At 44.6% G+C, this 16418-nt stretch overlaps 1 protein-coding gene across 2 annotated transcripts in view; it reads right to left on the bottom strand.

Moving 5' to 3' along the window:
* Nucleotides 1–16418, bottom strand: part of ARHGAP39 (Rho GTPase activating protein 39) — a 368562-nt gene that overhangs the window by 14697 nt on the left and 337447 nt on the right. For both annotated transcript variants that reach the window (XM_089692101.1, XM_089692102.1), the window contains one exon: nt 8240–8409. In XM_089692101.1, coding sequence (XP_089548227.1) covers nt 8240–8409 — 170 coding nt within the window. The remainder of the gene's footprint in view (nt 1–8239; nt 8410–16418) is intronic.

Here is a 16418-nt window from a genome sequence, read left to right as displayed (position 1 = left end):
AGAGCACTATTGTCACTTTTGGAACATTTCGATTTTATGATCATATATCCATGAACTTTATTCTATTAATCATAAAGGCAATTTATTAGATTTATTCTTTTTAGAGCTGTACTGCGTTGTTGTATTCTGATTTACAGGTTTTATTTGGTTACCTACCATGCATAGCTGCTACTTTTAGTGCGCTCACATACATTTTACCTTTTGAGGTACAGAGGATAAGCTAAGCATGTGTTTGCTTGGACATACTTGCTCCATGCAGAACTGAACAGTTCCTCCTTCAATAGTTTCAGCTCACCAGGGCAGGGAAATGGTGACTATCTGATCTGGTTGGGGCCTCATTTATCTTTGTGTCGATTCTAGATCTAAAAAGAAGGAGCCTCCTTTCCAGCTGTTGGAAAGCCTGTTGTTTGCTCTCTTTAACAGCTATGGCCTCCAGCAGAATATTCACATCAGACACACATCCAGATGATGCCTGGCCTCCAATGGGTGCTATTGCTCCTTCCAATGATCCTTAGGTCTCACTTCTCACGTATCAGCAGATGGAACCACAAAACACCTTAGGAGATGTTGACATCAGATCCCCCACCCAGAGGTACAGTATTAAACACGTCAATATTTTTCTGAGTAAATATATTTCTAAAGGTGCTATTGACATGATGTTGGTAACAATCCATGCAATCCATACATACAAAGAAACCAAAACAAATAAGTTCAGAAATTAAGTTATGTGTAATTAAATGGAATGACACAGGGAAAAAGTATTGAACACATGAAGAAAGGGAGGTGCAAAAAAACATGGAAAGCCAAGAAACCAGCTGAAATCTATCAGTAATTAGCAATCCTTCTCCTTGTCGGTGCAAATTAATATCAGCTGGTTCAGTCTCAACTGATGGCCTATAAAAAGGCGTGTCATTACCAAGGTGTCACACAAGAAACATCTCATGATGGGCAAAAGCAAAAAGCTCTTTCAAGACCTTCGCAACCTTATTGTTGCAAAGCATACTGATGGCATTGGTTACAGAAGGATTTCTAAACTTCTGAATGTTCCAGTGAGCACTGTTGGGGACATAATCCGGAAGTGGAAAGAACATCATTTCACCATAACCTGGCCACGACCAGCTGCTCCTCGCAAGATTTCTGACAAAAATTGATTGAACACAATTATGAAATTGTGGTCCAAGAGCCAAGGACCACTAGTGGAGAGCTTTAGAAGGACCTGGAAGTAGCAGGTACAATTGTTTCAAAGAATACAATAAGTAATGCACTCACCCCCATGGCCTGTATGCACGTCACCAATACAAGACTCCATTGCTGAAGAAAACGCATGTTGAAGCTCGTTTAAAGTTTACTGCACAACATTTAGACAAGCCTGTGAAACACTGAGAGGATATAGTCTGGTCAGATGAGACCAAAATTGAACTTTGGATGCCATAATACACACCATGTTTGGAGGTCACATGGCACTGCACATCATCCTAAAAACACCATCCCAACAGTGAAGCATGGCGGTGGGAACATCATGGTGTGGGGCTGTTTTTCAGCATATGGTACTGGAAAACTTCATGGCATTGAAGGAAAGATGAATGGAAAAATGTAGCAAGACATTTTTGATAAAAATCTGCTGCCATCTACCAGGATGATGACGATGAAACGAGGGCGGATATTTCAGCAAGACAATGATCCCAAACACAAAGCCAAGGAAACTCTCAACTGGTTTCAAAGAAAGAGAATAAAGCTGCTAGAATGGCCCAGCCAATCACCTGACTTGAATCCAATAGAAAATGTATGAAAAGAACTAAAGATCAGAGTTCATAGAGGAGGCCCATGGAACCTTCAAGATTTGAACACTGTGTGTGTGGAAGAATGGGCCAGAATCACACCTAAGCAATGTGTGCCACTAGTTTCTCCATATAGGAGGCGTCTTGGAGCTGTCATTACCAACAAAGAATTTTGCAAGAAGTATTAAATAAATCTTGATTAATGTGTTCAATACTTTTTCCCTGTGTCATTCCATTTTAGTAAATATGACTTAATTTCTGAACTTATTTGTTTTGGTTTCTTTGTATATATGGATTGCATGGGCTGTTACCGACATGGGGTGAAAATTTCATGTCAATAGCACCTTTAGAAATATATTTACCAAGAAAAATGGTAACGTGTTCAATACTTATTTTACTTGTTGTATATCAGATGTGAAGATTTTGCTGGAGGCCTTAGCTCTTGAAGAGATTGAAATGAAGACTCCTCACCCACTAGAGCAGTGTGTCTTAAAGCGGAGTTCCACCTGGAAAAACAAAAATAAAAGTCAGCAGCTACAAAAACTGTAGCTGCTGACTTTTAAAATCCAGCCACTTACCTGTCCCTCGGTCCAGCGGTGTCCTCACCATGGCTGGTTTCACCGGGCGTCTTCTTTCCCTGGCACCGCCATTGTCAGTGTGGGCACCTGGCTGTGACAGTTTGCGGCCTCACAGCCGGGTGCCCACTGTGCATGCGCGATTAGCGCTGCGCTTTGTGAATGGCCTCGTAGTCTTCTGGGACCTGTCATGTGTCCCAGAAAACTACGGGGAGGGAGGGGGGAGGACAACATCCGCTTCCGATCGCCTAGGCGTGCACAGCGGAAGTGGGAGCAGGTACGTGTCAAATTCAGGTATCCGCTCCCAAAGGTGCCGATCCTTAATGGGGAGCGGGGGGACAAAGGCTTAAAGCGAAACTTCTGCTTTTGGGTGGAGCTCGGCTTTAACCTTTTTTTTAGTCAAGGCACCCTTTAAAATGCTGCACAATCTCAAGTCACCCCATTCTAAAATCTAAAAAACTAAAATAATTGTTTTACATATTGCAGCAACATCCACACATATACTGTAGGACACCCAACATTAGAGGTGATGTATTCTTTCAAAGCAAATAAACGTTTGAGCACTGGTACTGACTAGTATTCCAATGTTTCTTTTCTCCCTCAGTTTCTCTCCCTGACTCAGCTAATGTGACCCTGGCGGAGGGGGCAGGGGAGGGGCAAACAAGGATGCTATGTAGGTGCCCAACATCCTGCTTATCAACCAATTACATCAGGATGCCGACAGCTAGAAGGTCATAATGGTGCACAGTGAAAACCTGTGGCTTTGTGTAACTAAAAGGCAGGCTAATTTGCATATTTATGGCCAATTTTTAGCCATTTTGAACCCTGGTTGAAAAGGCTGCACTAGAGAACCCACAAGGAGTCTTCTTTAATAGGCTGTTTTGTTTAGAGTATTTTCTTTTCTTATGTAACAGTCATCTAAAGGAACCCAATAAATAAGGCTGCTTTGGCTGACTTTAGCCTTCTGAAAATACTAGGATGACATTCTAATCTGACGGCTCCAATACTTTCTATATCACCGACTTGGAACAGGTATGAAAATTGAACCTGACTTCACTTTGATTTTGTGAATTTGCTTGCTTGTTCCGGGTTTGTGTATCCATACTGAAGCCAGGGCTAGTCAGATGAAACCAGGGCCAGTCAGATGAAACCAGGGCCAGTCAGATGAAACCAGGGCCAGTCAGATGAAACCAGGGCCAGTCAGATGAAACCAGGGCCAGTCAGATGAAACCAGGGCCAGTCAGATTTTCACAAGCAGGTTGGCATTGATAACACTGATAAAAATTTTCTTGAACCCTTACAGTCTGGCTTTCACCCACAACACATTACAGAAATTGCCCTCCTCAAACTTACTAACTGCTAAAACCGATGGCTAACTACTCCATCCTCATACGTAGAGCTTTTTTTGCCTTTGACACAGTTGACCTACCACACCTCCTCAAAAAATTCCACTTCCATGGACTCTGCCTTTATCTAGTTCTCCTCCTACCCATTGCCACACCTTCAGGGTCACCTACAACTCTATCTCCTTCTCTCCTCTTACTCTTCACATAGGGGTCTTCCATGGTTCGGTCCTCTGAACCCTTTTATTCTTTATCTGCACCCCCTGACTGGATCACCTATGGCTTCCAATACAATTTCTTGTGAAGAACACCCAATCTCTCTCTCTACCTCTCTTCACCCTATCAGTCTCCTCCCACACCACTGGTTTACTAATTGACATATCTGTATGTAAAGTCCCATCACTAATGCCAGGGTGCTAGATGTAATCCTGGATTCTGACTACCGATCCCACATCCAGTCACAGTCCAAATCTTGCTGCCTTCACCTCCACAATTTGCACCTTCTTAACCAAAGACACCACCAACCTTCTAATTCACTCCCTTGTTACCTCACACCACTACTGTTGCAACTCTCTCCTGGTTGGCCTGCCTCTACATAGACAACTGTAGCCTCTGTAGACACTGCCTCTATTCAGACTATTTGAAATCCCCTCCGCTTACTTTCCTCTCCTTGCAGTGATGACAGTTCGGGCTAAAGGACTTTTCATTGGTCAGCACCATCACATGGATGGTGCTGACCAATAAGATGCTCGAACTGTCATCACTGCAAGGAGAAGAAGAAAAGTGGAGTGGATTTCAAATCCCCACCACTTTCTCTCCTACTATTGACACCCAGTATGGGATGTCTGCAGGGAGGTTTCCTGCACCGCTTCTGTGCAAACTCGGGCTATGAAAAGCCTGGGCTCATAGAGGAGACGGGTGGCCACCTCATCCTTTTAAACCCCAACACATATTAATGACACGGGTTCTGTGGCTGATTAAGGTGGTCATTAAACTCACTTCGTGCTTTATCTGAATTACGTTAGCCAGGCAGACAAGTCGGAATCCTGCACTGATATGTGTTCGGGTTTACAGGGAAGAGGTGGCCACCCTATAGAGGAGCAGTGGGGAAATCACATTCCTGTTCAAATCGCATGCTATTCTTTGCGGTGCAAATTGCGTTCATTAATGCAAGTCGCACTGCAAAGTATCGGTAATTGGTATCGGCTAGTACTTGACCATAAATATCGGTACTTGTATTCGCCGATAAAAAAAACGGTATCGATGCATCCCCAGTTGCCAACTCATCCCTTTAAAACCAAACACATTAATGACACGGGTTCTGCGGCTAATTTAACACAGATAAGGCACTAAGTGAGTGTAACAAGCACCTTAATTAGTCACAGAACCTGTGTCATTAATATGTGTTCGGTTTAAGGCCCCTTTCACACGGGCGTTCCGTTTTTTTCATCAGTTCAATCATGTTTTTTACAAGAAAGAATGGATCAGTTGACATCCGTTTTTCATGAGTTTACATCCGTTTTTCATCAGTGTACATTTGTTTTTCATCCATTTTTTTGTTCGTTTACATCCTTTTTCATCCGTCTTTTGTCTGTTTACATCTGTTTTTTTCATCAGTTCAGTCACGTTTTTTGCAAGAAAAAAATGGATCAGTTGACATCAGTTTACATCCGTTTTTCATCAGTGTACATTCGTTTTTCATCCATTTTCATCTGTTTTTTTGTCCGTTTACATCCGTTTTAATCCTCCTTTTGCTCATTTACATACGTTTTTTTCATCAGCTCAGTAACGTTTTTTTGCAAGAAAAAAATGGATCAGTTCACATCTGTTTTTAATCAGTGTACTCCTGATCTGACATCCATGTGGGTGTGGGAGAACAGCCCCAAATGCAAACAGTTGGGGGTGGAATTACTAAAACTGATGCACACAAAATCTGGTACAGCTCTGCATAGTAACCAATCCACTTCCAGGTTTTCATTGTCAAAGCTAACTAGAACAAGCTGAAGTTTGCACAGCTGCACCAGATTCTGTGTGCTCCAATTTTAGTAAATCTCCCCCAGTGTGCACATACAGTGCCTTGAAAGTCTTCACACCCCTTGAAATTTTCCACATTTTGTCATGTTACAACCAAAAACGTCAATGTATTTTATTGGGATTTGATGTGATAGACCGACACAAAGTGGCACAGAATTGTGAAATGGATCAGTTCACATCTGTTTTTAATCAGTGTACATTCATTTTTCATCTGTTTTTTGTCCGTTTACATCCTTTTTCATCCTTCTTTTGTCCGTTTACATCTGTTTTTTTCATCAGTTCAGTCACATTTTTTGCAAGAAAAAAATGGATCAGTTCACATCAGTTTACATCCGTTTTTCATCAGTGTACATTCATTTTTCATCCATTTTCATCTGTTTTTTGTCCGTTTACATCCTTTTTCATCCTTCTTTTGTCCGTTTACATCTGTTTTTTTCCTCAGTTCAGTCACATTTTTTGCAAGAAAAAATGGATCAATTCACATCAGTTTACATCCGTTTTTCATCAGTGTACATTAGTTTTTCATCCGGTTTCATCCTTCTTTTGTCCGTTTACATCCATTTTTTTCATCAGTTCAGTCACGTATTTGCAAGTAAAAATGGATCAGTTCACATCACTTTTTCAGCAGTTTACATCCGTTTTTCATCAGTGTATATTCATTTTTACATCCGTTTGTTGTCTGTTTCCATCCTTTCTCCTCCATTACGTTCTTTTTAACGGAAGAAAAATAGGATTTTCTTCTGTTCAAAAAAAAAGGGTGTACACATTAACAGATGCAAACAGATGATTATCCGTTTACATCCGCTAGTCCATAGAAATACATGGGTGTCCGTTTTTTCATTCGTAAATGGACAGATGAAAAACGGACATATGGAATGCCCGTGTGAAAGGGTCTAAAAGGAATGAGGTGTCAACCCTAAGCCCAAGGCCTAGCATTATCTCAGACAGGGTACAGCGAGGGAGTCACTAAGCATAGCAGGGAAGATTTAACATATAACACATACCTATAGAAAGTAGGTGAAGCACGAGTGTAGTGGGGAAGGTATAACATATAACATGTACCTGTAGAAAGGGGATGAGGCACGGGGCACTGAGTGTAGCAGGGAAGACATAATATATAGGACCTTGATCACATGAACGTACTGCAGCGTACACCCGTGTGATGACTGTTCTGGTAGTCCCATTCATGCTAATTGGGACTTAGCAGCAGGAAGGACTGCTCCTCCTGATCTGACATCCATGTGGGTGCAGGAGCACAGCCCCAAATGCAGACAATGGGGGGCGGAATTACTAAAACTGATGCACAGATTCTGTGTGCTCCAATTTTAGTAAATCTCCCTCAGTGTGCATTCGGAGCCATGTGCTTGCATGGAATGTCAGACTGGGAACAGCGGCTGTGTCTGTTCCGGCACTGCATCCATAATAACATACCGTGCCTTGAAAAAGTCTTCACACCCCTTGACATTTTCCATATTTTGTCATGTTACAACCAAAAACGTAAATGTATTTTATTGGGATTTGATGTAATAGACCGACACAAAGTGGCACATCATTGTGAAGTGGAAGGAAAATATGAAATGGGTTTCAACATTTGTTTTTACAAATAACTATCTGAAAAGTGTGGTGTGCATTTGTATTCAGCCCCCTTTACTCTGATACCCCTAACTAAAATCTAGTGGAACCAATTGCCTTCAGAAGTCACCTAATTAGTAAACAGAGTCCACCTGTGTGTAATTCAATCTCAGTACAAATACAGCTGTTCTGTGAAGCCCTCAGAGGTTTGTCACTCCTGGTTCACATATCCGCATTCCTGCAGTCCACGTTTTGTGCGGGCATGAGAGCCCATTTATTTGAATGAAATCCCGTGCCCCGGGACATGCAGGGAAGAACTTCTTCTGAAAACGCAGACTGCATGGGAACCTCGGTTCCCAGTACAGTTGCGATTTCCAGTGCGGGTGGCGTGCCATTAGAATTACTGGCACCCGCCCGTAGGTCTGCATTCCTCTGTGCAGGTGGTGCGGCTGCACAGACTTTTGTGCAGATCTGCAGTGGCACCACCCGCACAGATGTGAACCTAGCCTTAGAGAACATTAGTGAGCAAACAGCATCATGAAGGCCAAGGAACACACCAGCTAGGTCAGGGATAAAGTTGTGGAGAATTTTAAAGCAGGACCAGGTTAGAAAAAAATATTCCAAGCTTTGAACATCTCACAGAGCACTGTTCAATCCATCATCTGAAAATGGGAAGAGTATTTTTTTTTTCGGTTGTAACATGGCAATATTTGGAAAATTTCAAGTGGTACGAATAATTTTTCAAGGCACTGTACATGGGATTGCCTGCATAGGGATGAATGGAACACCTGTCCATCCCTGTGCAGGCAAACACGGCCTTGGTATGGGTGTACGCTGTAGTATGTCCCTGTGAATGAGGCCTAACGTGTACCTGTAGGAAATGAATGAGGTGCGAGGCACCGAGTGCAGCAGGGAAGACATAACATATAACACGTACCTGTAGGAAGCGGATGAGGTAGCACAGCACCATCTTGTTCAGTTTAGGAAGTGAATGGACGACATCTATGGCCGCCTCGGGGTTCTCGTAGTGAGTGATGCATTGTTCATAGAATTCATGCGGGATGAGCGGCTCCTCCAGCTCCCGGTACCAAAGCTTCAATAGGGAGGCTGCGGGGGGGAAGGAGAGAGGTCACTCCACATACAGAAATATCATCCTATCACACACTGTTACTGCAATGTGACTGACAACCCCTGGGGGGGGGTACATAGAAAGCTTTACTCCTCTCAAGGGCCCTCAGTCCTGATGCAAGCAGACGGCTGCCTGACTCCTGGGAGGATGTCAGTCTGGAGAAGTGGGAGTTCTTAGGCAGGCTGTGTCTGCATAGGTGCTGCCCACATGTCATGCTGAGCATCCAAGATTGACAGATCTGAAATCCAATGAATGAGAGTAGCAGCCAATAAGAGGTGGGAAGATGATACTGGATGTCCTCCAGCCAGGAAATCGTGTCCTTAATATGTAGCAGTTGTACATGTATTTTTTCCTTTATTTGTTCTAATGAGGACAAAGGAAAAAAGATTTTTTGATGCATGTAAACATGAAATACTGCATACTGATATCTGGTATTATATTGCGGTGTATAGATTGTCTGTATGCACTAAAACCACTTCTGGCCCTGCGTACCCCACTGACTTCACCCCTTCCAGCAGAGTGCAGAGCACATACCAGGATTGGCCTCCGGATGGCAGTGTTCCATCACACATCCCCCCTGCCTGCCCCTGACTACTGCTGATCAGTCAGTGCCGGATTCCCACATACTCATCTGCCTGGCAATCATTTGTCATTTTATTATACAGGATTTATATATTATTATTATTTACAGGATTTAAATACAGGATTTATATATTATTATTATTTACAGGATTTAAATACAGGATTTATATATTATTATTATACATTATTTATATATTATTATTATACAGGATTTATATTATTATTATTATACAGGATTTATATATTATTATACAGGATTTATATATTATTATACAGGATTTATATTATTATTATTATTATTATTATTATTATACAGGATTTATATATCATTATTATAAAGGATTTAAATATTATTATTATTATTCAGGATTTATATATTATTATTATACAGGATTTATATATTATTATTATTATACAGGATTTATATATCATTATTATAAAGGATTTAAATATTATTATTATTATACAGGATTTATATATTATTATTATACAGGATTTATATATTATTATTATTATTATACAGGATTTATATTATTATTATTATACAGGATTTATATATTATTATTATTATTATTATTATTATACAGGATTTATATATTATTATTATTATTATTCAGGATTTATATATTATTATTATAATACAGGATTTATATATTATTATTATACAGGATTTATATGGCACCAACAGTTTGCTCAGCACTTTACAATATAACGGGAGACAATACAGCAACAATATAGTTCAATACAAGAGGGAAAGGAGGGCCTGATCCTGGGAGCTTACAATCTGGGGAAAAAAGTACATTTCAGCTTTTCTATAATGTATACTGTTTTACATACAACATGTTACTGTATGTAGTCTATTATTAGGAATAAAAGCAGCGGATCCCAATCAGACCTGATGTTTACCAATACCCATCAGTCAACTGATTGAACACATGTAAGAATACATATAACTCTGCCCCAAACTACATCACTGATCTGGTATCCAAATACCACCCAAAATGTACTCTCCGCTCCTCACAAGACCTCCTGCTCTCTTGTTCCCTGGTCTCCTCCTCCCATGCCCGTCTCCAGGACTTCTCCAGGGCTTCCCCCATTCTCTGGAACTCCCTACCCCAATCCATCAGACTATCACCTACTCTCCTCACCTTTAGGCGCACCCTGAAAACCTACCTCTTCAGGGAAGCCTACCCCACCCCCTGCTAATTACCGATCTCCTCCACTCTTCCTACCACTCCATCCCCCACAGCTATTTCCTCCTGTACCACTATCCCCTCCCTCCTAGATTGTAAGCTCCAAGGAGCAGGGCCCTCAGTCCCCCCGTGTTTTGCATTGTATTATTATTGTACTGTCTCATGTATTGTCTCCCATTATAATGTACAGCGCTGAGCAAACTGTTGGCGCTATATAAATCCTGTATAATAATAACAATAATAATAATAAAGAAGAACATATATTTATTTTTTATCTTACTGTACTTTTTTACTGTATATAATTACAAATATACATACACACACACATGACCTTTAATGGTCCCCCAGTCTTAGTCCGTAGGGTTCAATATTGAGTTGGCCCCGCCCTTTCCACGCACATGACCTTTAATGGCCCCCCAGTCTTAGTCCGTAGGGTTCAATATTGAGTTGGCCCCGCCCTTTGCAGCTATAGCAGCTTCAACTCTTCTGGGAAGGCCGTCCACAAGGTTTAGGAGGGTGTCTATGGGAAGGTTGGACCATTCTTCCAGAAGCACATTTGTCAGGTCAGGCACTGATGTCGGGGGAGGAGGCCTGGCTCGCAGTCTCTGCTCTAATTCATCCCAAAGGTGTTCTATGGGGTTGAGGTCAGGACTCTGTGCAGGATAGTCAAGTTCCTCCACCCCAAACTGGCTCCTCCATGTCTTTATGGAGCTTGCTTTGTGCACTGGTGTGCAGTCATGTTGGAACAGGAAGGGGCCATCCCCAAACTCTTCCCACAAAGTTGGGAGCATGAAATTGTCCAAAATGTCTTGGTATGCTGACGCCTTAAGAGTTCCCGTCACTGGAACTAGGAGGCCAAGCCCAACCTCTGAAAAACAACCCCACACCATAATCCCCCCTTCACCAAACTTTACACCTGGCACAATGCAGTCAGGCAAGTACCGTTCTCCTGGCCACCGCCAAACCCAGACACGTTTATCGGATTGCCAGACAGAAAAGTGTGATTGGTCACTCCAAAGAACACATCTCCACTGCTCTAGAGTCCAGTGGCGACGTGCTTTACACCACAGCATCCGACAATTTGCATTGCACTTGGTGATGTAAGGCTTGGATGCAGCTGCTCGGCCATGGAAACCCATTCCATGAAGCTCTCTACGCACTGTTGTTGTGCTAATCTGAAGGCCACACCAACTTTGGAGGTCTTTAGCTATTGACTCTGCAGACAGTTGGTGACTTCTGCGCACTGTGCGCTTCAGCATGCGCTGACCCCGCCCTGTCATGTGACGTGGCCTACCACTTGGTGGCTGAGTGGCTGTTGTTTCCAGTTGCTTCCACTTTGTTATAATCCCACTAACAGTTGAGCGTGGAATATTTAGTAGCCAGGAAATGTCACGGATGGACTTATTGCACAGGTGACAACCTATCACGGCTAAAATTAAAAGAAAACTCAATGTGCGCTGTCATAAAATAAAAACTTTGAACATTAAATAAGCTGCTGCAATACACTTATAAGTGATCCCACACTCAATACAACAAAATAAAAAATGATAGTTGTGCTAACTCATAACACATTAAAGTCAATAAAATGATAAATAAGAAAAACAGAGTCTTTATAGTGCGAAAGTTCAAATCCAATATTGTGCTTGAAGAAAAACATGCACCAAATGGCTCCAAAACGACAGAGCTCCACCGCCACAATAAGTGCACCACCACCTATGGATATGGATGGCGGCTCAGCTCCTGAAATGGACCTATATACTATTATAGGTCAACCACGCATAGTGATTCAGTAAAAAAGCTCCACATGTCAGTAGAGAGCTGATTGGGGCCATGCCATGACTAACCATAGACGATCGTATATCAAGGATCTATATGTGATGACTGTATAAGTTTTCTTTTTTTTTTTTTTTGCTTTCTTTCTTCTATTTTCATCTGGGGATTCATGCTTGCCAGCAAAATGAATCCATTTACATAATAGAGGCCATCTATACAATGATCAAATTTTATTTATTTAAATATAAATATTCTCCTGCAGTACCTCAAAGCAATTAAATTGCGCTTTGTACTACCAGATAGGTAAAGAATCCTTTACTCTCCTGATCATCAACCATATAGAAACGGTCAGACACCTTTTATGCTTTTAATACACCATCAAGCCAGAAATGGGGACCAGTCCCTTTAAGGGGGTTGGAGATTATAGCCCTTAGTGGAGGAGACAAAAGGACACTCCCATGGTGCAGAATGTACTAGCATATGTATATTTATTGGTTAAAAAAGTATTGCACTCACATGTGAAAACAAGTAAAAATGGTGTATATAAAATAAAACATCACCAGATCCAAGCTGCATTTCCAAGAAGAGTTAGTTGCGATACACGTCTGCCCACAACCATGCCCTTACGCGTTACGTCACGACCACGTGACTTCATCAGAGGTACAGACTTGTGGCATTCTCTAGAACACCAGGCTGTGGCCTCCCTCCTTCCAGGCCTCTAGTCAGCTGCAGATCCCTTAACCTCCCATAGTGCCTTTCAGCTCCCATAGTGCCCAGCAAGCTCTAATAGTGGTCCGCAATGCCCACCAACTCCCACAGTGGCTCCTAGAGCCCTTAGTATCTACAGTACCCCCTAACCTCCCACAGAGCCACCCAGTTCCTTGCAGTGGCCCCTAGCTTGCTGCAGGGTCTCCAGTTCCCTCTTAGTGTTCCCAAATTCTAACAGTGTTCTCCAATCCCCACTGGGCCCTACAGTCTCCCCCAGTGTCCCTGCAAAGCCTCAGCCTCCTGAAGAGACCTCATTGCTCACAGTTGCCCCAGCTCCCTCCCAAAACCTCATTTCCCACAGAGCTACTAAGAACCCCCCCCCCACCAGTGACACCTACAGCCTTGCAGCATTTCAATGCATATTTTAGATTCCTACACTTTTTACTGTTTTTTTTTTAATATCGGGGCTCTGAAGGTGTTGAAAGTATTTACCAGGCCCTGGTCTCACTAAAGTTGAAGAACAGCCATTCTCAATCAGGGTGCCTTGAGGTTTTTTCAGGGGTGCCTTGGCAAAATGTCTAAAAATTGCCCAAAACATGTTGTCAGGGATCCCGGGTCCTCGGCGGCGCGCGCATGCGCAGACGGCCGATCCGACCCAGCCGGCGATCGCGGCGGCGGCCGCGCATGCGCAGTAGCGATCGCGGCCGCACCAATGGGAGAACAGGACGCTCTATTTAAAGCTGCCCTGTGCATCTCCAGGTTGCCGCAAGGTCTTGTTCCTGTCCTGTAAGTACGCTTCCTTGTTGCCAAACTCTGCCTGTTCTGTTTATGCTGACCCTCTCCTGCTCTGACCCCGGCTCGTCCCTGACCATCCTTCTGCCTGACCCTCTGTACCGCGTTGCCCGCTACCTGCTGAACCTGGCTTGTGACCCCGACCATTCTCCGCTTACTCCCCCTGTACCACGCTGCCCGCACAATACCGACCCGGCTAGTCTGACCTCGCCTACTCCTGATAGTTGCCCATCCATCCCGCTCGGATCGGGATCTGTCATCCCATCCATCCAGCTCGGATCGGGATCTGTCATCCCATCCATCCAGTTCGGATCGGGATCTGTCATCCCCTTCACAGCAGGCTCAACCCGGGCATATACCCTCAGCGGGACCCCTCTGCCACTGCCGGGGGTGCCCAGGGACGCGACCTGGTTTCAGTCTTGCACCAAATCCATCCCCACCATCAGGGGCCCTGGTGAAAAGGCAGACTGGGACTTAGACTCCGCGTCCTGGGAAACCCCGTGCCGTGGACCACTAGAGATCCCGTTGGGCGGAGCCTGACAGTACCTTGCGGCCATGACTGAGCCTGGAAGGGGAACTTCCCCTCTGGACGACATCTGCCAACAGATGGAGACCCTTACACTGGGAATTAGGGGCCTACAGGAAGGTTATACGGTATTGGACAGACGCATGCAGACCTTAGCTACCTCTACCAGGGGGTCTGGGGAACCCATTAGGGAGACTCCGGGGTTGTTACCCGCACCAGAACCCCGTGTCCCCACACCGGAACGTTTTTCCGGAGACCGAAATAGATTCAGGGCCTTTCGTAACTCCTGTCAGCTATACTTTGACCTCCAGCCTCAGACCTTTTCCTCCGAATCGGTGAGGGTAGGGTTCATTATTTCCCTACTACAGGGGGGACCCCAAGACTGGGCCCACCGGCTCCGAGAGAAGCGAGACCCACTGTTGCAGTCAGTGACGGTATTTTTTGAGGCTATGGCCCTCTTGTATGACGACCCGCTGCGCACCGCAACGGCCGAGAGGGCCCTATATACACTCAGGCAGGGTCACCGGACAGTGGAGGACTATGCCGCCGAATTCAGGCGTTGGCATAGTGACTGCCAATGGAACGAGGTGGCTCTGCACCACCAGTTCCGCGTAGGGTTAGCTGAATCCCTGAAGGACGAATTGGCCCGAATAGACATACCTAGCACTTTGGAGGCCTTGATGGCTTTGACTATTCGAATTGACCGCCGGTTGCGGGTGCGCAGGCAGGAAAGATGCAACCAAGGACAAGGATCAACTGGAACACCCCCTCAGGCCTCAACCCAGTTACAGCCGGCAAGCCAGAACCAGGATGCCATGGATACACCCGAGACCGGGCCATCGGGAAGGACCCGGCCGACACTTACGCCTGAGGAACGCCAGAGGCGTCTTACCAACCATCTCTGCCTCTACTGTGGGGGAGCAGGCCATGTGGTACGTACCTGTCCAGCCAAGGGGGGTAAGTGTTCCGCTGTTTTCTCTACAGTCACTTCTAACAGCGTGGGCAACACTAGTTATCTAGCGGTACCTGTGTCACTTCAGCTGCCGGGGAGAACAGTGGTGACCACGGCTATTGTGGATTCTGGGGCGTGTAGTTGCTTCATAGATTTAGACTTTGCAGTTCAGCAACAAATTCCCCTACAAACCAAGGAGGTGGGATTGAATATTTTTCTAGCAGATGGATCACGTATTAAGTCAGGGGTGGTGGACCACGAGACCCCACCTATCCGTACTACCGTATCAACCCATCATGAAGAACTCCTTCGGTTGGACGCCATAGCATCCCCACTATTTCCAATTATTTTGGGGCTCCCGTGGTTGCGAGCCCATAATCCCCAGGTAGACTGGAAGGCGGGTTCTATGCAGTTTCTCTCCCCATACTGCCAGCAGCATTGCCTCCCTAAGTTCTCCCCGAATCCACCGACTTTGTTGTGTCTAGAGACAGATGCGGAGCTGGCGCAAGTCATTCCGTCAGTGTACCATAGTTTTCTAGATGTATTTAGCAAGCGGGGGGCGGACACTCTCCCCCCGCACCGAGCTTATGACTGCCCAATTGATCTCCTCCCAGGGTCGGAAATCCCATTTGGGCGGATATTCCCCTTATCCGAGTGGGAGTTAGGGGTACTAAAAGAATATATAGATGAAAACCTCCATAAGGGGTTTATTAGACCCTCCACGTCACCAGCCGGGGCGGGCATTTTCTTTGTGGAGAAAAAGGACAAGTCCCTCCGGCCCTGCGTAGATTACCGGGACTTGAATAAGGTCACAGTAAAGAACCGTTACCCGCTACCACTAGTCCCCGAGCTGTTTCAGAGGCTGAAGTCAGCATCTGTCTTCACTAAACTAGACTTGAGAGGTGCCTATAATTTAGTTCGTATCAGAGAGGGGGACGAGTGGAAGACAGCATTCCGTACCAGATTCGGACACTTTGAATATTTGGTTATGCCCTTCGGCCTATGCAACGCCCCTGCCACCTTCCAACATTTCATAAACGATGTGTTCAGGGACTACCTAGATATCTTCGTCATTGTATACCTGGACGATATCCTTGTCTTTTCCCCAACCTTGGAGGACCATAGAGGTCACGTGAGGCGCGTGTTAGAACGGCTCCGCCAACACAGCTTATATGCCAAGGCAGACAAGTGCTGCTTTGAACAGAGTAGCATTTCGTTTTTGGGTCTAACCATCTCTCCCACGGGAATAGCCATGGATCCCCAAAAGGTTTCGGCCATTTTAGATTGGCCGGCCCCCACCGATAAGAAAGCGGTCCAACGCTTCATCGGCTTTGCGAACTTCTACAGAAAGTTCATTAAGAACTTTTCGGGCCTAGTGTCCCCTATCACCCAGCTGACCAGGCAGGGGGTTCGCTTCCAATGGACACCTGAGGCACAGAGGGCTTTTGAAGCCTTAAAAGA

The sequence above is a fragment of the Staurois parvus genome, unplaced genomic scaffold, assembly GCF_062004578.1.
Source record: "Staurois parvus isolate SC_StPar_1 unplaced genomic scaffold, SC_StPar_1.0 ptg000575l, whole genome shotgun sequence".
In the NCBI taxonomy this organism is placed as follows: Eukaryota; Metazoa; Chordata; class Amphibia; order Anura; family Ranidae; genus Staurois; species Staurois parvus.
The sequence above is the reverse complement of the archived record's forward strand: the minus strand, read 5'-3'. Positions and strand labels throughout refer to the sequence as shown.